This window comes from Octodon degus, unplaced genomic scaffold, assembly GCF_000260255.1.
Source record: "Octodon degus isolate 3935 unplaced genomic scaffold, OctDeg1.0 scaffold00158, whole genome shotgun sequence".
NCBI lineage: Eukaryota > Metazoa > Chordata > Mammalia > Rodentia > Octodontidae > Octodon > Octodon degus.
In genome coordinates this window covers 6,130,021-6,154,598 of record NW_004524734.1, presented here as the reverse complement: position 1 = coordinate 6,154,598, position 24,578 = coordinate 6,130,021, and the positions used below count along the sequence as shown (strand labels likewise).

At 38.2% G+C, this 24,578-nt stretch overlaps 1 protein-coding gene across 4 annotated transcripts in view; it reads left to right on the top strand.

The window, feature by feature from the left end:
• The window catches only part of Atp8a1 (ATPase phospholipid transporting 8A1), a 230,926-nt gene that overhangs the window by 63,965 nt on the left and 142,383 nt on the right, over positions 1 to 24,578 (top strand). For 2 of the 4 annotated variants that reach the window (XM_004642662.3, XM_004642661.2), the window contains exons 7-14: positions 2,827 to 2,900; positions 8,990 to 9,059; positions 9,814 to 9,941; positions 15,664 to 15,775; positions 17,420 to 17,585; positions 19,237 to 19,364; positions 22,553 to 22,630; positions 23,716 to 23,804. In XM_004642662.3, the coding sequence (XP_004642719.1) occupies positions 2,827 to 2,900; positions 8,990 to 9,059; positions 9,814 to 9,941; positions 15,664 to 15,775; positions 17,420 to 17,585; positions 19,237 to 19,364; positions 22,553 to 22,630; positions 23,716 to 23,804 (845 nt within the window). Of the gene's footprint in view, positions 1 to 2,826; positions 2,901 to 6,322; positions 6,397 to 8,989; positions 9,060 to 9,813; positions 9,942 to 15,663; positions 15,776 to 17,419; positions 17,586 to 19,236; positions 19,365 to 22,552; positions 22,631 to 23,715; positions 23,805 to 24,578 lie in introns of all 4 variants that reach the window. The other 2 variants (XM_004642660.3, XM_023702739.1) reach the window with 2 other exon arrangements.

Here is a 24,578-nt window from a genome sequence, read left to right as displayed (position 1 = left end):
AAACCAGGTGATGTCATTTTACAAACTATGATACTGTGCAAAGAGAGACACACAAAAAATGATGCTAATTACTCAGCAGATACCTACTGTGTGTGCCAAATAGTGAGCACACAGTAGGACCAAAGACCCATCAGGGCTCCTATGTTATGAGTTTATAGGTGAAAAGAAGAGGTTCTTGTGTGCTGAGATGCCCACCATGGCTTTTTAAAAATGGTGTATTTAACAACCAGACAGGCACATAAGCAGATTTACTCGCTGCCTTGGCAGGATGATGTGGCGGATCTTTTCCATGGCTTATATAATATTTTGTGGAATTAAAAATAACATCAGTAAGCCAAAGCCTGGTGCCTCCCGCATACCAAGGCAATCTGAGAAACCTGAGAGAAGGCTGGCTTTCCTTGAGGATATTTTCTCTCTGCCATCCCAAATGTGTGGCTGCTTGCTAATGAGCTTCTGGGGACTGCAGACTTGCATGCCCCCTAGCCTGTCCTCCCCAGCTGGCCTCAAACAGCAATAGGGCTCATCCCTCCAGTTACTGCCCTGAAGTGTTTACCTGTTGCAAAATATTAGGTTTCAAGTATTTAATTTTAAAAGAAAGTGTTGCAATTAAAAAGCTTCACATGAAGATTGCATCTCTACTCATGAAATTTAAGCAGCGGCTTCATTACTGACAGCCCAAAGATCAGTTCTTTCATTGAGATGCAGCTGAGACTGCAGGTTCTTTTTTTGTTTGTTTTGTTTTGATGTATTTGGTTGTTACAAGGTCTCATTACGCAGCTCAGACTCATAGTGATCCTCTTTGATTTCAGCCTGCCCAGCACTTGGATCACAGGCAGGCACCACTACACCCAGACTCAGTGGCCCGCTCATCCTACCCTGGGAGCGGGGCTGGTATGGCATGTGGTGCCAGGGATTGAACTGTGGTCCTGGCTCTTGCCTAAACTCACCTAAGCAGATGCATTAGTCCACTGAGCTATCTCACCTGCCTGACTGCATGTTCTTGAGATAACAGTGCAGCTAGAGTACTCAGATGAATAATATTGAAGTCAGTGCAGTCTTCAAGACTCTATGTCAAAAAAGAATGCATATGTGGCTAGGGAGATAGCTCAGTAGAATAAGCACCTTCTTGGCAAGCACATGGTCCTGAGTTCAGTCTCCAGTATCAAAAAAAAAAAAAAAAAGCGTGTTCTACTTCCTTCAAGTAGTGCAACAGCTGCTGTAGCACTTGATGAGTCCTTGCTACTCATTAGGGTAGCTACCCTGTACAATATTGAGTTCTTAATATTTTCTTCAGTTAAAGTCACAAGTCTTTTTGTCTTACAAGAAATAAAAATGTTGGGAAGCAGTGGCATCAGTTAGGGATTTTGTACATCTAATGGTTCAGCTCCCAGCTCTGGGATGGGGGCAAATGTGGCCTTGCTTTTATGAAGCATATAGCTGAATCGAGGAAGAAACATGAACATACTCTAATTGTGAGGGAACAATTAGGTGGCAACCCACACACCGTTCAAAGGGCCATGACTCAGAGAGGTTTTTGTCATCTCATCAGTGAGTGTCATCAGGGTACTATCACACATTATTTTAGGGTCTAGATTATATCTCTACTTGCAATTTTTGTTTTTTCCACGTTTATTTTGCACGTTTTTGGTTAAGAAATGTTTGACTCCAATGTCCTTCACATTTTGTCCATTTCAGGTAGTTCACATTTCACATTTCAGCTAAAGTCAATCCTTTTGAATCCAGGCATCTAGAGCTCCTCCCCGAGTAAGCAGTGTACGGATCGCAGCCTAGAAGACATCTCCCCTCCTCTTCCCTCCAGCCTGTAAAGTAGAACAGAGTGCGCTCCCTGCGGTATTTGCTTGTTATGCTTCTCACCAAGGATACTAGTCTCTCCTTCCCCAAATAATATATTCTTTTACAGTTCAAGGAAAAATAGGCAGAGGGAAGAATGAAAAAAGCTATCCTTCCCTCCATTCGCTACAGAAACTTACTTTTAGGTTCATTTGTATAGTAAGAGAGAGAGCAACATTCCCAGTGTAAGAGGAGTGCACCTGTGTGACCAGCCACCTTAGTAAGCTAGGTTACTTACATACACTAGTTGTGTTTCTTAGTCATTTTCAGAAGCTTTGTGACAAGCCTGGCACTTACATTACTTCTAACCATTTCTGACCATACTGCATTTTTACTTTCTCTTCATGTCATGCTCAGAAATACGCTTACAGGTGGTAAAATATAAAAATTACTTTATTTTTGATTTGAATTAAAGTGATAATTTTAGTAAATTTACTTATGCGAAAGTCAAGACAGACATGGGTTTAAATCTTACCTTTTCCACCTACCAGTCCTGAGGAAATAGCTGACAATCGCAAATGTACATTCTTCCTTTCTAAATTATGCATTACAACTAATACTTGCTTTTAAAGGTCATTATGAAAAAGAACAATCACATATATGATATAATATTCTCTCCAGTTTTGTTTAAACTTCTTTAAGCAGTGTAAAGATTTCAGTAAATGAAATCTTCCTTTTTATTTTTATGTCAAAGAGAAAGAATATGAGAAGTTGAGATGTCTAGTTGATAGATGGGATCGATTGATTTGATTAAGATAAATTGTAGAGGACTAATAAAACAAAGAGGCAGCACCAACTTTCAAAAAGATTCCGAGTCTTGACCTCACATAGATTACTTTATGCCATCTTGTGAAGATCAGTAGTTGTTATCTGCCAGTAACCATTCTTCTGTAGTTGTTGTTTTAGTACTATGGGTTATATATTTGTAACTATCTTTCCATGCAGATAATTAACCAATTCCCAGTTTTCTTTCAGGTAAATGTTGGAGATATAGTTATAATAAAAGGCAAAGAGTATATACCTGCTGACACTGTACTTCTCTCATCAAGGTAGAGATACCTACTGATGCTCAAACAGTGTAGAGGATGGTTTCTCTACCCTGCATTGACCTTGTGATTTCTCCAAGGAAATAAGGAATAAACGAAGAATTTTAAACCTCTCTAATGATTTTTAATTAAGCATTTAAAAATTGATTGGACCACTTTCATGTTTGCCTTATAGAATAAGTAATAGGTACTATAGAATTCAAAAGTTGTAATTACAATTGAGAACCTTTTCTTCCTTGAATGTGTCCAGATCCATGTGTGTGGACTATTACCACTTTTTAATGTTTAAGGTTTCCTGTCATTTATTTTATATCATCCATGGACTGGGTTCTGTCAATGTTATCTTTCAATTCTTTTTCATCATAAGTTCCTTTATGATGTATTCATATATCCCTGCAAAGCTTCTTGATTTTTATGGCGAACTGGTACAAGAAAATGGATGAGTGATTTCTTTTTATCATCATACCTTTTGAAATTCCATCCTCTTTCAATCAAAAATAAGCACTTTGCACTTTCTTTCTTTCCATTGTTGGATTTAGATAATTTTTGTTCTACTCATATTTAAGTTAGCCATGAATTAGTATTCAGAACATATGGCACAGTCACCCTTTAAAGAATGTGATTTTCAAATGGTTTTAGGTTTTAAAACTATAAAGCTAACCCAAATATAAATTAATAAGAAACGTTATTAATATCTTAGAGGTTGTTTATCATCATTTCCTTGGACAGTTTTATTTGTAAATTCCACATATAAATGTGGACAGTGTCCTTTTTTCAAAATCTATTTAATCAGGTCCTGACTTAAAGTGATCAGACTCTCAAGCTAGTGAAAGGTAATTGAGCAAATAAGAATTACCTACATATAGTGTATCTGCAAACAAGTGAAAGACGTAGACATGGTTCTACTTCTGTATGTTAAGATTGGCATTTTTTGTGCCATGTACAGATTGATTTTTGCTTTCAGAAAGACTAATGTGGATATTTTCAAATCAGCCTCTCTGTTCTTGTTTCATTTGCTCGTAACTTTGCCTGGGTAGGGTCTGACGCTGACTGAAAGCTCACTGCTTCTCTTCGGCATGGGAGAGCAAGTGGAATGGTGAGCTTATTGTCTTCATCTAAGGCCCTGCTAGTCTAGGGCTTATGGAGAGCTGTGTTTATGAGTCAGAAAACAAAGATTCTTATTGTACCTCAGTGATTTTGCTTAAATTCTCAGAACTTAAGTTTTACTTTTACACTGAGAAAGATGGACTTTTGAACAAGGCCAAGTGTTCCCCAATCTTTCTGTTTAGTTTTATGTTAATCAATATACTTTAAGAGAACGTGAAAGTTTGATCATTGTACTAGATGCTAGACTTTGGACCATCCAAATGTTTCTATATAAGGAATGTCAAAATAGTAGTGTTGTCCTCTGGCAATTTTTTTCTTTTTTGGTGGAACCAGGGATTGAACTCAGGCCCTTGTACTTGCCAGGCAAGTGCTTATTCTACTGAGCTATCTCCCCAGCCCCTCTTTTAGCAATTTAAAAATCATGTTCCTAATTGAAGAGACATTATCATAGAAGCATATAAGGTGAGCCACAATTCACAATATTTCTTTTTGTCTGTTAAAAATGCAAAGATAACTATCCTACCTTGATTTTATACTTGATTTTTGAAAATTTTCAAATTATTTGTCATCTTGGGGGCCGGGGAGATGGCTCAGTAGAATAAGCACTTCCCTGGCAAGTTCGAGGGCCAGAGTTCAATCCCTGGTTCTGGAAAATAAAGAAAAAACAATACAAAATACAAACTATTTGTCATCTTTCTTGACTGAGTCCCAGAAACTCCCAAGCAATCTCTGTGCTTAGGTTCAACATTGACAAGCAAAGTCTATGTACATTTTCAAAAAAATGTGAAAAATTCTAAAATCTGAAATATTTCTGGTCCCAAGAGGTTGGATAAAACACAGTGAACCTCTATTTCTTAACTGTAAAAACGTTTTGTACCAGATATATTTTCTAAAACCATTATTTAAAAACACTATTTAAAAACATTTCCTGGTGACTGTCAATATTGTTAGATCAAAATAGTTTCTGTATCTTAACATTCACCGTGATTAACTCCCTCCTTCCTTTTTAAAAGATTACTTGATTCATTACTTTCAGTTATTTAGTGAGATTCATAGTCCAGTATAAATATTATGTGATTAATCTAAATTTCTACCCAATTAACAGAGCACTACCTTTCAGTTGGTTTTGTTTGTTTTCCCTGAAGGATTTCTGCATTATATAATGCTTTTAAACCTATGTAGACCTTAAGAATTAGGTAACAGCTTTCCCTATGTAACAGAAAAAGAAATGTTTACTTTGTGCCCTATTTAACCATTGGCTTTAATGATTAGGTCAAGACTGGAATTCTTCTGGTGACCTTCATGTGTCGTGGTGCCCACTGTCCAGTACGTGGTGATTTTCATCTGTCAGTGGGTGCCGTTCAGCATTAAGAATAGAAAGCTTTGTATTGCTGAACTTGCCATTGTATATTAATTAATATTAATAATAATATTAATTTATTATTAATCATTAATAAATCTTCTCAGAGGTGATTGTGAAATTAAAGTACAGAAGTGGTTGAAAGTTATTATTTCATTAATTTTCATTTTGAAATGAAGAAACTGAAATTTCAGCATATAGTAAATACTACACTTACGTTAAGAAAATACAAGATAGAGTAAAATAGCTCAAGCTGATAATTCAAGCACAAACAGATTCTTGGTATATCTATTCATACCCTCACTGAAATTTTTTATTTGAATTTGAGGGCTCACCACCCCCACCCCAACAGGACCACAGTAACCTACACTCACATTAGGCAGTAACTGCAGTAGCTCCTGTTTTGTCTTCTAATGACCTAAGATTTATATCATGTGATCTGCATTAAAGTTAAGAAAATACACAGTTTACTCTGAAAATGTCTCAGAGGACATGTTTAACAAAGTTGTTTTTTGTTTCTTTTTAGTGTGTGGAAATAAGAAAGTATCCCAGAAACTTAAAAATTTTTCTTTGATTATTTCTTTGCCCTTTTAGGTAGGAACGAGCATACAGTAGCTGACATGAGTTTGAGGAATTAGAAAAAGGAATCTATAAGATACAGCTCTCTACAGGAATGTTTCTATTTGAATAGAAGTGCTTGTCCATAAACTTTAAAGTTGGAAAGTTTTTGTGTTAGAAATTGGCTTAACAGCAGATAAGTAATCCTTGAATATTAAATATTTTATGTCTTCAGGCCTGATCAAAATATGTTTTGAAAAAATTGGCATTTGACATTTTTATTAATGTGTATTATTTTCTATAATAATTTCAAACCTTTTGTCTCTTTTGTCCATTTGTTTGTTTTTTCTCTGTTATTCATTTTTTTCCCATTTTAATTATTTCAAACTGGGACATGTAGGTGGCAGTAGGGGAAATAGTGAAAGTGACCAATGGGGAGCATCTCCCAGCCGATCTCATCAGTCTGTCCTCCAGGTTAGAGCACCGAGCTGTACAGGATGTGTGCATGCGGGTCCTCACCCTAAACCAGAGAGCAGTGGCACCCAAATGTGGTTCAATCATGTGTCTCTTCCTTTAAAACACAAAACTTTTAAAATACTTATTGCTGATGGACATTTCACAGATGTTTTCAAGGCATTTTATGAATATCCTACTGAATGACATTTGTCCCTCTGCAGGGCAGATTCAGCCCCTGTTGTTCCAACAGGAGTCCAAGAGGCATGCCTGCAAAGTTAGATTTTAGTATCTTCCACTTTGTTAATATATATTGCTATTTAGCAGCATGCCTTGGTACCAAGGCTCACCTGGTGATCACTCCATAATATTGTTTTGAATAGTGTTAACCTTTTCATGAGCCAGCCATTGAAAATTGATTACATCTTAAATTTTCTACGAGTTCTGTGGAATCCTTCCAGTGATTATTACTATAATTGGGGCTTGTATAGGGTTTACAGAGGACCCCCTGCACAAAGCTGGATGTCGTACATTTTGGACCGCATGCTTTGGGATCGGTTTTTATCCCACTCGTAAGCTGTGGCAGTGTGCACGTTACTGTGATAAACTTCAGCTGTCTACTGGTGTCTGTATTGTGGTATGCATCTTGTCTCGTTTTTCCACTTACTAATCAAAAGCCTGCTTTGCCTCTCTGACTGTAGTCTGTGTTTGGGATGTCGTCATAACTTGCTGACGTATTGATGATCTAGCATGAGTCCTGACGTCTTGCTGCCTTTCCACAGCACTGTTAAGAGCTGCTTCCGTCACAGCTGTCTTTAGTGGTTAAGAATGTTCTAAATACGAATGTGTATTTTACGTGTCCCACTTCAGGTAGAAGTCAGCCCTTTAAAATTGCCTCACTTCTTAGTCATTTTAAGTCCTAGAAAACTTGCTTTGCAGAAAAAAACTAAGAATAAGTAGAAGTAGAATGTTATTCTCATTTTAACAGGAGAATGGCATTGCTTAAGTATACTGAGCAATATTTTATTTCTAGATATGGAATCAATGTCACCATTTAGCGTTTTGTCAACCGGCTTTCAGAAAATGTTTTCTAACTTCATAAACCATTTATTGCAAATTATACATAAACAAATTATAAGTTGTAATAATTATAGAGTGAAACTATAAATATTGGAAGACTCCCCCAGTTAGGAAAGGTAATAGCTGCTATGAAAGAAAGCCTCTAGAGTAAATGGGAAAATTTGCAAAGTTACTTTTGAGTGAATTAGAAATATTTTATTACTGTCCACATATGTGAATAATTTTCACAAATTTTAGGGCCCTAAAATTAAGCTAAATTCTCATTTCTGAAATGTGGACTGGCCTATTTTATACATGTACAAATTGGAAGTTAATTAGAAAGTGCCAGGTGTGTGACTTGCAGCTCCTTTTCAGCCTCATGTACACAGGCTACACTCACAGTTGCTTCTATGATGTTCGTAAGTTGGACTTATTTTGTAACCAGTTGCTAATGCTGTGATTGGTTTAGCTTCAGAATACTGTTCCACGAAGCAGAGGGTCCAGTTATGTAGTTGAACCACACACTCCCATGTCTGTAATTCCTGGACGTTGGACATCAGCATGCGAAGGTCACACATGTGACAGTTCAGAGGAATGGTGGCAAACATATGGCACACATGTCTCAGCAGGATGTTTGTATCCTTAAAAGTTGTCCAAAGTTCACCATCTCTGGTCTAAAGTATGACCCCTGTGTTAAAACTGGGGCACACTGGGCCCTCATACCAAACACCATGAGCTGCACACCCTGGTGGGAACCTGTAAAGAGGCTCTACAAGGTTCAGGGCAAGAAGCAGTGTCGCCAAGTTGGCTGATTTTAATTTTCGCTTTTCTTGTCCTCAAAACTCTCTCAACTAACTTTGACAGATAAGAAGGATAAGAACCAGGAAAAACAATAAAGTATCTATACACGTCTAGTGTAGCATATGCTCATGCCTCTTTTAAAAGCTGCCGTACCATTTTTGTGTTTTGTGGTCCATAGGACTCTATTCATCATAGTTAAAAAGATACTTAAATGCAAGTTTGCAGAAGTAGCAATGTGGGATTTTCTAATCACTGTACTTCACCAGTTTACATGTAGGCCATGAGCATGAAATCTCACTTGATGTCTCAGAGCTAAAAATAAATGTGGACACAAAACTGCTTTATATCTCGGATAGTCTGTGTTGTGTCTATATGGATGGACAGTTTAAAAATAATGTGACAAATCTCCTCGCTTACATTATCTTGAAGAACATTACTGAGTGTTGTCAGGAAATTGCTTTTGAGTGGTTCTGGCTAGAAAGCTGATCCATGAATTGTCGTGCATGGGTTCTGCCTCTCAGTATCTGGCTGTTAAGATGAAAATTATCCAAAAGCAAGGTGACAGTAGCCTTGTCTAGAACAGTGATGGCAGACCTAGGCACGTGTGCCGCGATGACTGTATCATGGCAAGCTCTAAAAGGTTTGCCACCACTATTCTAGGCCAACAAATTTCAGTGAGTCCAGGCATTTAAATAAGTTATTCTTGCTCTCCTTCCTCCACTAACTCCTTGTGTTTCTCAATTCTCAACCACAGTGAGCCCCAGGCCATGTGTTACATTGAGACTTCCAACTTAGATGGTGAAACAAACTTGAAAATTAGACAGGTAGGTTACACTGGGCGTGCATATATTCATTCCTGTTTTATGATGTGGAATGGAGAGCTTTTCTCTTCATGTTACTGTTTCCTTCTTAGTGTTACTGTCCTGAGGTGAAGTAATTCTTTCGCTTGGCAAATATTTTCTCATGGAGAAATGAAGAGATTTCATAGACTACTGTTATTAAGCATGATGGAATACTCATGTTTGCTTGCCTGACTAAATATGGGCCATCATAGAAAACTTATTTGTAATATTTTAATTTGCTTCATTAATAGTTAATGTTTGCATAAGGTGAAAATAGTCTTGACACGTATGACTTGTTTTCTTATTCACCTGTCCCAAATTATTTGGCTTTACGCACTAAATTCTGTATTTTTCCTTGCTATTCTGAAACTCTCAATCATCTTGGGAATTTACCCTAGTTTATTTAGATTTCTCTGATTAACTTCTTCTCCCATCCTTAGCAGAAGAAAAGCTGCAAGGGTTTTGTTTATAAAATGTGAAGAGACGTTTTAAGATGTCCAAGCACTTAGGTTGTAGGTGAGCAGTGAAAGGGCTGGGAGACTGGGAGCGCTGGTGTGCAGCAAGCTAGGTCCACATGGAGGACCTAGCCATTGTCCTGGGAAGACAGCTGTGCTCTGTGCTGACCTCCTCTAACTGGACAGAGGAAGAACTGTTGGGGGGGATTCTCTTCTCAGTAAGAAATAAGGGGACCCACCCAAACACAATTACTCTCTGCTTATTTAAACATTTTTAACAGGGCTTACCAGCAACTTCAGACATCAAAGACATTGACAGCTTGATGAGAATTTCTGGCAGAATCGAGTGTGAAAGTCCCAATAGGCATCTCTACGATTTCGTGGGAAACATAAGGCTCGATGGACATGGGTATGTGAGACCACTGCTGCTTGGGTGTCCTGCACTGCCCGGTGTCTCCCACGTCGGGGTACAGATTAGTTCCCTCTACATTTGAATCTACAATGTACAGAATCCTTTCTACAAATCGTGTCTACATTCCAGCCTGAGCTCCTTTGGTAAAGTTGCTGGATCGTAACCTTGATTGTGTAGTATAGCTGATGCTTTTCCCAGGGGTTCTGCCAACAAGTTTGGAACGTTTTCAAGAATAGTCCAGGTTTCTAGCACATTGCTTAGTAGGCAAATAACCTGTGACTTTTTCTTCCACAAAAAAACACTTATGATCAACTTAACTCGCTAATCTTCCTGGTCTGAGTCCTTTCCTGTGGTCTCTAGAAGTTCCGACTCGCTCCTTGAACTGGATAATTTCTTGTCTCCTCGTAACTCTGTATGCTGTTTTTTAGGCTCTGTTATCATCTGTAGTCATCTTTGTTCTTACCTACTTCCTACCTTTCTCCTTTCCTACTACTTTTCTCATTCATTCCGAACAGATTAGGCCAATTTATATGTTTAAGAAGACAACAAAAAAAGCAAATAAATATTCCTGCCCTGTGTCTTAGTTGATTCAGACTGCTATATCAAAATAATAATATCAGAGTGGAAAATTTCTAAACAGAATGTTATTGCTCACAGTTCTTGAGGCTGGGAAGCCCAGGATCAGATCAAGGTATCATCTGATTTGGTGTCTCCTAGGGAGCTGGTATATGCTGCATGTCCTCCCATGATGGAGGCCATTTGGCCTCCTTCATAGGGTGTGAATTCCATGCACACGGCCCCGCTTTCATGACCCAGTCATCTCTAGGACTCTACTTCCTAACAGCCAGTCAGTTAGTTTTCAACTTACAAATATTAAGAGACACAAATGTACTACTGTATCTTGTTAGCTTACCTTCTTGTAGTAGAGGAAGGGTGTATTAGTCAGCTTTCCTGTTGCTAGAAGGAAAGGAAACAACTTAACAGTTTAAGGGAGGAGGGCTTTGCTTGGCCCATAGTTACAGAGATTCAGCCCATAGTCAGCTGACTCCAAAGCAGAGACACAGAGGCAGAGCAAGGTGAGGAGGCAGAGTAGTGCAGCAGCGCCAGAGAAGAAGGGGCCAGGGACTAGATACAGGACCAGAAGTCACGTACTGTGACCCAGCCTGTCACCACCAGCAGTGCACTTTACCGATCTAGGCAGTTCCCAAGCCTTTCAAGGTGATACTTGAGCTTAACTGCCATAAAGGACAAGCAAAATGGTAAATAAGAAAATTTGATCCTATATTAGAAAACAATAAATACTTTGGAAAAGATAGCATAAGATAAAAGAGTTTGAGCGTCCTAGGGAAGGAATCACTTTGAGGGGTTATAGTGAGCCCCACTGAGAAGGAAATACTTGGTCAATAATGAGTAAGAGGAGTTCAGCAAAATATTCCAATATAGTCCAGTAGACCATAATAGTTAGTGGGTTATCCGCAGGACTGGCCATGTCAGAAGTTGTTGACTTACAGCTCAGCATATTAATATGGCTTTATATTTTATTTTTTAATTAATTTTATTGAGAAAGAAATAGCAATGAGACAGTTTCAAAACAGGTTAGTAGGGCAGTTACAATATTTGAATAGCAATGGAATACCCATCTCTGACAAAACTAAAAAAAGGGGGATAGAAATGAAGGACCATTTTGTAGTAAAAATATATATATACATACATATGTATATACAAATTAGAGGTATACAGCAACTTTCTTAGTTCAATGAGAAGAAAGATTTGTACTAATACTGTTTACACAAGATATCATGTCTACATCTTGTACTATGAATAACTGCTATGAAGGCAACAATATGCAATGTATTAATTATTGTAACTGTCCTGTTAACCTGTTTTGTAACTGTCTCATTGCTATTTCTTTCTTAATAAAATTAATTCAAAAAAAATGAGTAGGAGGGGAGGAATTTTTAACCACTTGAAGATCTGAAATGAAAGGACGTTAAGCAGGAGAGAGTCAGTGCAGGTCATTTGTAATGTCATTACATTATCTTAAAGTGTGAAATTGCCTGGAATAATTATAGCATGTCAGAAAAATCATTGAGGTTGGAGAGATGTGATCCAGAAAAATAGTACTGAGAAAAAGGCTGATAGATAGTAGCTGGCCGGATCCTGTGTGGCTTTGTAGGCCGCTGTGAATGCATATTCCATGTGAACTGGACAATGTGGGGGAGGAGGAGCAGCAGTTCAGTTGTGGACTTAGCATGCTGCTGACGTTCAGACAGTAGCATCAAGGTAATTGATGTATGACTTCGGGATAGAGTGTGGGATAAGATAAATTTGGGAGTACTTGGGATAGACATATATTTAAAGCTATAGGACTGAAAGAAATCAAAAAGCAAGAGAGTATAGACACAAGAATGTACAACACTAAGTCTAAGAAAAGAAGGAACAAGTGAGAGAGACGGAAACCCAGTTCACAGAATAGAATCTAAGAGACAGCAAAGGCGCCACACTGTGCAGAGGTAGAGGCACCACGTTAAGTCAGATGTGGCTGGTGGTCAGGTACGATGGAGCTGAGCAGGTGAGTTTAGCAAGCAGAAACACTTGCGCTAGATCAGAATAGGCAGCAGCCCAGAGAGTGAGGTCCAGATCACAGAAGGTGGAAAAGAACCAAGAGTTCTTTTACAAGCAGTGTTGTTGCAGAGAGGCATGAAGAAACGGGAAGGAGACTGGAAAAAGAGTAGGGCCTTTATGCCTCTCTCTTTGTTCTTTCCCTGGCTTTGTTCTCAGCATGTTCGACCTTACTTACCAAGCATTCATAGTAGCCAACTAAATGTCACCTTGATGCACTCGTTCAAGTCATTAGCCTTGAATAGTGCTTTCATTGTTTTGTAGCTCTCTTATTACAGTGTTGGAATTTTAAGGATATTTAAGAACCTGCCATCCTTACTCTGATCCACCAAAAGCTTTCCTGTAATCTTTAAAGTAGTTGTTTCTCTAAAATTTGTGCAGAGTGATCTTTCTCTGAACATATGGTTATACACTAATGATAGATTTGGCCACTCACGCAGGTAATGTTTCTTTAGTCTGACATTCCTAAACTGGCTGGCTTCTATTTCTTATCACTTCCCTATTAAATTGGTGCCAAGTAAATTGATTTTATGAAGGAGAAATTTTGTGTGATGTTGCCAAGATTTCAGATACAGATAGAATTTATGTAATATGCTTTATTTTATGTAAAAGGTAGGAATTGACTTTCAAGACCTTCATCTCTGTGACACATGTGGCTTTTTAATATATTCTAGGGAAGGGTGCACAGGATGTTCAGGGTCTCAGTATTGGATCAGACTCCATAATGATCCACCTGTTTACAGCCTCCCAAGAGCTGGGATTACAGGCATGCACCACCACACCCAGTCTCAATTGCGGTCTCCGCATGCCTCAGGGATGGAGATGACATGGCAGGCCCAGGGATTGAACCCCTGGCCCCTGCACCTGCTTGCAGGCACTTCAATCCGCTGAGCTGTTTGGGTGGCCCTCACATGTGGCTTTGACAGAGATTTCCAGAGCTCTTGGAAACCCTCATTGTGCTCTGATGTCCTTTCGTTGATGACCATAATCTAATGCCAGAAGCTTTAGAATTCCAGCTATGATGAAAACCAATAGTAGGGGGCCTGCCCCTTTAGCTCAGTTCTGTAAGTGGCTGCTTCAACAAAGCAGTCAGGCTCAGGTTGCTGTGGTTCGATCCCCACAACTCAAGCCAGCTAAACCTGCGCTGAAGGCATTCAGAGAAAAAAAAGCTAATAGTAGCTCTTCTTGAATCTTTGTAATTAGGAAGTACTAAGTTTAGCCAGACATGATGGCACCGACAAGTTATCCCAGTCAATACTTTGCAAGGCTGAGGTACGAGGATCACAAGTTCAAGCCCAGCCTGGGCAACTCAGCAACTTAGCAAGACTGTCTCTAAGTCAAAAAATTAATCACTTAATTACTTAATTCAAAGGGCTGAGAATATAACTCCATGGGAAAGCCTTAAATTCAATCCCTAGTAACCCACATACACATGGTGGTGGGTTTTGCTTTTGAAGTGTTTGTATCTTTCTCCAGTCAGTCCTTGCCATAAATGCTGAAGCGACAGTTACCATAGTATTCCCATGGAATAGATGAGGAGCAGCAGACACACACGCGCCCTAAAACATAGCCCAGGAACTTCTCAAGAATTTTGTGGAAACCTGATATAGTCCCAAGGCCCTGCCAACTCTAAAGGGCACTGAGAATCTTCAGATATACGCCACAGTGTTCTCTAGAATCAGCTTGTCCCACTGCAGGTCATGTGCTAAAGGCTCAGTCAACTACTAGAGCAGGTCAACTGCTAGAGGACAGTTTCCCCTGCCTGATGGTGTTGAGAAGTTGTGGAACCTTCAAGAAGTGAGCCCTGGGGGGAGGTAAGGAGGTCATTAGAAAGGTTTAATGCCTGTCCCCAGGAATAAGTTAGGGCCAGTAGCCCTGGGTTTGACACTTCAAGGGCCACTTACTGTTAAGTAAGCTGCTGTGGTCCCTGCATGCACTCATGTGGCAACCTAGTACAGCCCCAGTGGAGCTTGGACTTTTCAGCCTCTAAAACTATGAGCCAGAATGAACTTTTTGTTCTCATCAAATGCTTGGGGTATTTTTTATAGTCACATGAAGTGGACTAAAATAGGTTCCTATCAGGACATGTGCTAAAGGCATACTGTACAGCCACAGTTTCCATTACTGTGTCCTTTCTCTACACTGAAATCACTATTTCCTAGGAATTCACTCAGGCACTGTGCTTTCCCAGCCAGGCCTTTCACTTGAGCCAGTGCACTTCCTGTAGTTCTTCAAAGAAGGGCAAGGGCCCCAGCTTCTGCCTTCAGTGACACAGCATTTTGTGTTCTCTGTAAACTTTTCTTGAGAAGTCATTTTCCTTTCCCTAGAAGATTTTTTTAAAATATATTTTCTTTATATATGACTTCCCCAGTTCCATATTACACTTGAGTACAGGGCCTTGCACATGGTAGACATTACTGAGTTATATCACTAGTTCTTTTTTTAAACTTTTGAGATGGTCTAAGTAAGTTACCCAGGCGGGTCTCATACTGGCAATCTTCCTGCCTCGGGTCTCCTGAATAGCTGGGATACAGGTGCACCCTACCATGCCTAACTACTTTTTTGTTTTTAAAATGAACACTTGGTACTAGGAATCTTTGGCCCACTAAACTTGGAATGTTATATTCCCCTCAGGTAGGCCAGTATACCTGTCAGAATGCTGGGCTTTTCTGCTGGCCCTGAATAAATCTGGATCACCTAATAACCTAGCAGAGGCATCCTGCAGGAAACCCAGCTTGAGCCTTCTTCGTGGAAAAAAAAAACGTGATTTAAATTTTTACCTCTCAAGGGTGCCATCTCCAAATACCATCACATTCACAAGTATGTTAGGGGAACACAGTCCAGTCCACAGGAGACGTGAAATTGTAAGATGTGGCTAGTGTGGTGTGAAGAGAAGCAGCTTAAATACTCCTAAACAGCTGATCCTGTAAAAGAAAACCATTCTTTTTGGTTGCAAAATTACTTCCTTTCCCAAAAGAAAATAAATACGAGAAGGGTTATTTTAATGATGAAACCTTTTGGAATGATCTGGTGGCTGGGCTGTGCAATGTAAGTATTTCATAAATGTCGTTTCTAATGTCACCCTAATCTGTCCTAGCACTGTTCCTCTGGGAGCTGATCAGATTCTTCTCCGAGGTGCTCAGTTGAGAAATACTCAGTGGGTTCATGGAATAGTTGTCTACACTGGACATGACACCAAGCTAATGCAGGTAGGATTTCTCTCCGTGGAACCTGTTAGGCTGATGTCCTTCAGAAGTGAAGTGACCCCAACTTGAGCAGACCATTTGTTACAGATTCCTGAGCCCTAGCCCACTCATCCAGAATCTGGTACTCCAGTGAGCAGAGCCTCGCAATTGCACCTCTGTGAAAAAGGCTCACTGCAGGCAAGAATATGAGCTTTTCACCAGAGAGGACCACAAATGAGTGAATTCTCCATGATTTATTTGTGACCCATTGGCAGCATTTTCTAACTATTGGTGATTATTTCAAGTCATGTATGTAACAATGGTGCTCTGCACTTAAAATGTTTGTTTTATAATTGTGTTTTAATGCATTGATCAAATGGTTCAATTTCTTTCTTTCCATAAGTTTAAAGAATAGTGTACATGAAATAACCATTTTATACAATTTTTTTTGTGTCAACGTGCACCCTAATACTACCTTCAGGTTTCTCTAAATTATGATCACATCTGTGTTCAGTAGATCAATGGACATAGAAAACTGACTTTTAAGTGTGAATTGAAAATCTACTCTAAGGCTAATGTCTGAAACAGTTGTGAGGATGTTTTTAGCAGACAGGTATAACTGTTAGTAATGCTTCTACCCCTAGCCATTCTATAAATTCTATAAATCTTCATTTCATAAAAATTATGACAAATTGATCTTTCTGTCCTCTAGATGGCGTAAATATGTGAATTGTGAGATACTAATTCGGAAGCTCTCCTTTGTTATTCTTTATAGCCAGGGTTATTTGAATTTCTTCTGTGTTCAGGAAAATATTTGCTAGATGCTACCAGAAATTCAAAAATCCAGGATTCTTTAAAAATTTCCTTTACACTTAAATTTTCAGGCGTTTGGCTGTGGTGCAGAGGCCTCCCCTCTGCCTCTTATCTGAGCAGAGACACTAACTAGATCTTTCCAGACAGCCTTTAAAAAAAAATGCCTCAATAGCCAAGTTCATCTGCTTCCTACTCTGGCTACAGAAGGAATGTTAGTGCCGTCTCTTACTGACTTCCTAGAAAGACAGTATGGTGGTATACTGACCTTGAGAAAAAGAAGCGCTCAACTGGCGATGCCTTGTTGCACTTGTCATGTTGTCTTGGTTATTTTTTTTTTTAACTGCTGGAATTAAAATACCCATCACCCAAAGGTTTTCCCAACCTCACAGTTTGGAGAGGTTTCAGTCCAGAATTATCTGGCTCCGAGGCAGGGTGACGTAGCAGAGGGCATTAAAGTGGAGAAGTAATGTTCTCTTCCTGTTTGTGGCAGGCAGAAGATAGCAAAGCCACAAGAGGGTAGAAGACAGCGAGGAACAAAGGATGGCCACAGCTCTGTCTGTCTCTTATGCCTTGTCCAGGCTACTCAGGGCAGACAGCACTCACACCCTTATTCCTCGTGCCCTTGATTCTAGCATTGCTCCATGAATTGGTCCCACTGTCACACACTCTAGATCCAATGACTTCTCATAAAGCTCCATGCAGGACCACGTGAGACTTTGGGGAGACACCTAGACAAAAGCCCTAACATATAGATTTTGCTTACTTTTCATATGGATAACCATGTCTTGGTACTAGGTTGTGACACATTACTGAATTGTGTACATGTTTAACTAATCATCTTGTTTCTTTTCACAGAACTCAACAAGCCCACCGCTTAAGCTCTCCAATGTGGAAAGGATTACAAACGTACAAATTTTGATTTTATTTTGTATCTTAATTGCCATGTCACTTATCTGTTCTGTGGGCTCAGCCATTTGGAATCGAAGGCACTCTGGAAGAGACTGGTATCTCAATCTAAGCTGTAAGTGATAAGCTGTGACTGCAATTTTTTTTTCTTCAATATATGTTTTACAATTGATTTTACTTTATTTTGTGTAATTTCCTATTGTTTCTGAAAAGATCTTGTTGCCAAAATTATTGGACATTTAATCTTTATTTTTTGAATGTTTTCCACTAAAAGTATCTAAAATTTTAGAATCTGTAAATTTAAAAATCCTTATCAACATACTGAGTATTTCATAGTAGTATAAGAGTTTCAGAAAGCGCAATATAGTCATTAACATGATATACATAAATAAATACTTTTCTTTAAAGTGTTTCTAAAGTAGATTGTAGCTATCTGATAAAGAGAGTAGATAGAGTATATATGGGGAATATTGTGATCTTTGGATTACCAAAAATAGTTCATATGTTTTAAGAAGATTTAAACCCAGTGCACTTTCCCTTAAACTCAGTAATGTAGAGAATTCTGTGATAATGTTCCTCTCATCCCAAGAAAAGTGCTACTAAATAGTTTCCCTGTGGAGCATGTATACTTGGGCTATTGTGGTGTTAGGGTGCTGTCCCGTGTGTGTCTAAGCAGAGATTTTATGTATCCACTTAATGAGTACATCACCAATAAATACTTCATTCTGAAAATATGAAAACAAATTCTAGTAAAATCTTAGAGCAAAAACTAATTTTAAAGCTGCTTTTATTACATATGTTTAACTTTGGAGCTATTCTAAATTGTTTTCATAGTCACTGGTTTATTATTTCAACATGAAAAAGGTTGCTACTCACCATCATTTTGCTTCTTCAAGTTCTTTACAGTGTATCTGACAATCTTGTTTTATTTCCTTACTGAGCAGGAAGAGTATAATTTTTCTAGAATAATTTACCTACTGATGAATAATATTCAGTACAGTATGATGATGCTGTTTTTCTTCTTGCTTCTGAAGCATTCTTTAAATTGGAAATACAGTGCTTTTAAGAATTCTTATACAAGTAATTCTATCCTATTGAAATTTTACATTTTTAAACCCTCTATTAGAACCCTCAGTCATAATACTTTAAGTATTAGTATTTCTAAAACCTTGGAACAGAATTTACAATACTTGATAGTGGTAGTTCCTTGTTTTTTTAGTACTGTTGTATAGATCTTAACAAGATTGGCAGTGGAATGAACATGAGTTACAGTTGTCTCTTGGGTCCATGGGTGACTGGCTCCCGGACTCCAAGAGGGTACCAAAAACCAGAGATGCCCTAGTCCCTTATATAAAATGTTGTGTAACTTGCATATTACCTATTCACCCTCTTCTATACACAGTACTTTAAATCATCTGTAGATTATTATAACACCTAATGCAATGCATGTGCTACTAAGTAGTTGTTATACTGTATCATTCAAGAAATAACAACATGAAAGAGGTGTGTACAGGTTCAATTCCTTCCCCTCAGTACTTTCAGCTTGCAGTTGGTGGAGTACACAGGTGCAGAGCCCTTGTATCAGGAAGGCCATTTATGTGCTGCCCCTTCTCGAAGGAAGTATTTGAGAATTAGGATATGTGCTCAGCAAAGCGTTCCTCCCTGACTGTCTAGATACACTGGAAAATATGCAAATTCTTGTTATGCTAAATTTCTCTCACTTTAAATCTGACAATGATACTGTTTCCATTTCTGCCCCCCAACAGATGGTGGCGCTAATAATTTTGGACTGAATTTTTTGACCTTCATCATACTTTTCAACAATCTCATTCCTATCAGTTTGTTGGTCACGTTAGAAGTGGTGAAATTTACCCAGGCATACTTCATAAATTGGGTAAGAATGGATTACATTATTGTTACCTCCCTAAGTACAGTGCGTGGGTACTCTTTTTTCCCCCCACCTCCAAGGCTTCTGATCTCTCAGGGGAACAAAGTCTTAATTTCACCTACTTTTTATTTACTATAGAATGTTAATTTTGAGCCTGTATAATTTTAACATAGTCTCTCTTCTTTGATTCCATGTTTATAAACAGATATTTTGAGGAGAATGAGTCATTTGTTCAGAAAACCTTTTAGGGGGATATAAAGGGGATGGAAACCGTGAATTTGGAATAAAAATACCTGGATTGTAGTTCTAGTGTTATGATTCCCTAAACATGGGAACTTTGCCTAGTCAGTTGACTTTTTGACAGTTACTTTCATGGGCGCTAAAATGAAAAGGAAGCGTGCTTTCTCTACATCTCATAGCAAAGAACTTTATAAATAATGAAGCACTACATGAATAAAACTATGCTTGCTACTGCTAACAACCACATTATCAATACTTGTTCTTTTTTTTTTATTTTAGGGAAGTATCTACAGGGTGTTCAGGGTCTTACTGCTAGATTAGACTTGTAGTGATCCACCTGTTTACAGCCTCCCAAGAGTTGGGATTATAGGTGCACAATACCACGCCCAGTCTCAATTGCCATCTCATTGTACCCTGGGGGCGGGGGCTGGCACAGCAGGCCTGGGGATCAAACCCCTAGCCCCAGTGCCTGCTTGCAGGCACTTTAATCCACTGAGCTATTTGGCCTGCCCTTGCTTATTCCTTTTTGCAGTTTATTTTCCCATACTGTAAATAGTTTCAACTGTGCATGAATTTTTCTTCTGAATTATTTTCTCAATTTTTTTAATATTGGGAAAAATGTATTGAATAGCTATTCCATTTGTATATGTGTGTGTGTGATACTGTGGATGGAACCCAGGGCCTTCCTACTGCCCCATCCTTTTATTTTTTTCTTTATTTTTTTGAGACAAATTCTGAGTTAGATTGCCCAGGCTGGACTTGCACTAGCAGTCCTGCTCAGACTCCCGAAATGCTAAAGTTACAGGTGTTTGCCACAATGCCTGACTTATTTCATAATTTTTTAAATAAAATATGCTGTTATTCTTACAGTTTTATTGAGGTTAAAAGTAATGAATTTATGTGAATTAAGTAAATCTGTAAGCCTTTTGTTAGATTAATTTTCCTCTTGAGCAATTTTGGCGATATTTTAATGTTTCTTCATGTATCATCTTAAAGTTTTTCATATATGAACAATACTAGGATTGTAAGATAAAATTTTGGAACTGCTCATTATCTTTTGATGGTAAATGATCCCCCTAAATTATCAGTTTTTCGTTCTTTGATGTAAAATCTGTAATCCAGATATCTGAAGTGAGCCATGGGCAGATAACTCTCTTCATGTAGGCAATGTGTTTCTGATGAATTGTGCACTACGTGTGAGTATAATTAAAACGTACTGAGGGGTTCTCATTTCTCACTCACAGAAGTAATAAGATAGCTCACTGTCAAGGTCAAACAGTTACTCAACCCATTCATTATTTTTTAATTTGGATTTTTAAAAATAATATTTGCTGCAAATTGTATAAACTGAGGAGAAGTACACTTTTCAACCACCTTCTTCATATCCAGAAGTTTTTGTAGCATCCCTAGCAGAGGGACAGCTGGCTTTCCAGTCTTCCCTGACAGAACAGTTTCTTCCTTGTGTGGAAATGAGATTAGCCTTGTGTGCTGGTTCTGCCCTGTGGATCCATGAGAAATTTTATAATATTGTTCCTGAACAATAGCCTTATAAAATATTTGAACTCAGCTGTCATAAATGTTTTCTGTCATCTTTTTCTCCTTGACTAAACACCCCCATCTCCTTTGGTTGGTCCTTTTTTCATGTGGTCTCCACATTAGTTTCTATCCTGACCTCTTCCGTCTTCTCTAATCATGGCCCCGTTGGTTAATGCCTGTCTCCAAAACATAGCACATAAACCTCAATAGCCTCTTCCAGAAATGATGTTGATCAGCACAGAATAGAGACAAGAGAGATGACAGTTTGCGTTTCTATTTTGGCCTTTGCATTTGACCTGTGAAAATCAGACACTAACCATGAATTGTTGACAAGATACAGTGCTCTACTAGAGAAAATAATATTAATTTTTTGGTTATATAGTCAAACCTCATGATTACTGGGTGCAAAGCAAGTGAAAAAATACAAAAGTACACATTTTTGGTCTGGTTTTTATGAGTACATTTATTTCCCTTTCAAATAATATAGTGCAAGAAATTTGGCTCAGAAAGTAGAATAGATAGAATCTTGATTCTACAGAAAGAAACCAAAGAGAACCTCTTGAACAATTTTTTCAGTGACTTAAAGATTTAATTACTTGAAAACATTTAGTTGTTATTTTCTAGCTCACATTAAGCATTTGCCTTGTATCAGATAATCAAGAGAACACTTTATTATCTTAATCTTTCCAAAAAGTCAACTTTATTTAATGGTAGAATGATCATAGATCTAGATTGTCTGAATTCAGAGGTAAGCTCTACCTACCATACTGTTCTGTTCTTTTTTTTGTTTGTTTTTTTAATGTGTGTGTGTGTGTGTGTGTGTGTGTGTGTGTGTGTCCAGCTCAGCCCACCAGGGGGCGGGGCTGGCTGGCATGTGGTGCTGGGGATTGAACCGCAGTCCCTGTGCTTTGCTAAACTTGTTCTAAGTAGGTGCTTTAGACCACTGAGCCATCTCAGCAGCATGCTGTTCTGTTCTAACTGTGAAATATATTCTATACTGAGAACATTTCAGGGAAATAAAATTGTATAAAAGTAGCAAGGTGGCTGGGGAGATAGCTTGGTAATCCAAATGTCTGCCTGGCAAGTGCAAGGACCTGGGTTCAATCCCCAGTACCACATGCTGTGCCAGCCCCAGCACACTGTGCCAGCCACCACAACTGGGAGTGGTGGTGCACACCTGTAATCCCAGCACTAAGGAATCTGAAACAGAAAGATTGCTATGAGTCTGAGCTACATAGCAAGATTCTGTACCAAATAAATACATAAATAAAAAATTAAATTTAAAAAAATCAAGTAGCAAGAAACAAGTGTTTACATATAGTTGACCATTTAGTGTCTTCTTAAAGAAGAAAGACATGAATCATTTCCTTTTAAATATTATCCATTGTAATCAATGATTTATTTTTTATGTTTTAAAGGACCTGGACATGCACTATGAACCCACAGACACTGCTGCAATGGCTCGGACATCAAATCTGAATGAGGAGCTTGGTCAGGTGAACTCTTACTGATAGGCGTTGAATCGGAAGTCAGATGTGGTACAATTCCTGTCTTAACGTGACAGCTTCAGATAAAGTAACAACTCCCAATGTTCCATGATTCGAATAGTAGGCACGAGGCCATTTGTTGGTACATGACTAATAATTTTCAAGTTTAGTAAATACAGTTTTCAAATGCTGCTTAAATATTTTTCCTGTAAGGTAAAGTCCCATTCAAGCCTAGGCATGCCCCTCAAAATATTGTCTGATAAGTATGTAAAATATTGGCTGTTTTTTGAGCTATGAACTTAGTAACTAGATTGTCATTGATTTCAGTGAGGAAGGAAAAGATCAAGTTGTATAAGTCTAGGTAAATAAGAATTTGCTTTACATTTCACAGTACATTGATGTGTAGTCATGCATCCGCTGACAATGCAGATATGTTCAGAGAAATGCATGGTTAGGTGCGTGATTCTGTGATTGCAAGAAGAGAATGTGTTTGTGTGTATCTGTAGCAGTAGCTTCACTGGGCAGTGTAATCTTGTAGAACCACCTTCGTATAGGCAGTCCGTCATGGACTAATAAATCCTTATGGAACATATGACTGTACATGTACATTTTACAAGCATTTATATATACTACCTGAATGTCTGCACTTTTGCCTTTTTCTACCTCTTATTTAAATAGTACCTAGGGCAGAAAATCCCTTTGCTTGCTAATTTGGATGTATGAAGTTAATTGTATAAGGTATCACCAATTCTACAATTGCTTATTATATTGAGAAATGCTGTTTAAATGTCCTTGCACTCTGTAAATGTTAAGTAACAGCAGTGACACTTTTGAACAGAATTCAAGTCAGACTAGGCTTACTTCTCTATGACTAGTTTTTTCTAGTATCTTGATTCTCTTTAGTACTTCTATATGAAATAATGTATCAATGACATATTTTTAAAAGCAGAATATGTTACTTGATTTTGCAGAAAATAGTTAATGGTGTTTCTTGTATGCCTAAAATGTAACAAAGCTTATAAAAACTACAATTTAAGGTTTTTCTCCCTCTATTAAAAAATTTTGCAACATTGAGGAATATTTCTTTTTTTTAGGTTAAATACATATTTTCTGACAAAACTGGTACCCTGACATGCAATGTAATGCAGTTTAAGAAGTGCACCATAGCAGGAGTTGCTTACGGGTGAGTTTGCTTCCTCTGTATCTCAGAAGCACATCTTTTCACTTCAGCAGATGCTGCATTCTGCACTGGAGGTTGGTGGTATTTTCTTGGGAATGATATGCAGTGGATTTCAAAAGTGCTTAGAGTTGAAGTTTTCAGTCTGGCCCTAGTAAGAAGGATCATTTCACTTTGTGCTGCTGTGAAATCAAGTGTATAGCTTGAGTGTGGTAAGCAGATGTAGTCAGGCCTTGGTCAAGTTTCATTTCTCCAGCCATTATTTTGAATATTGTTTTGCCTGTTGTTAACTCCCTTCTGTGCAGTCACAGAGCAGTGGAAAATGCCAATGATGGGAAGGTCAGGATATGAAACTCTTAAACACAGAAGATAAGAATATTAACAAAAGCTTTTATGAGACTGTTAGGGTCCTTTAGAATGTGCCTATTGGGTGTGCATTTAATGTATTTCTAGGTATGTTTGCCTAAGCCACTCAAAACTGTTCACTTTAAAATACTCAGTAGAGCATGTGAGAAGGTTAAAGTCTAATGTAGACTTTAATCAATTGAAACACACTTCAATTGATTAACTATAGCCTATCATGCAATGTTTGCAATTCTGCTTGTTTACAAATGAGGCCGCTAGTTATGCAGACAGCGACACTTACTTTTGGGTTTTCTGGCTGACCTACTCCTCCTATTCATACCTCTCTCCCAAACAGTAAGTCAATGTCAAAAGAACGTGGGGTTTTGAAAAAACAATTTGTACCAGCTTTTGAATTTTGGTTAAAATTATAAATAT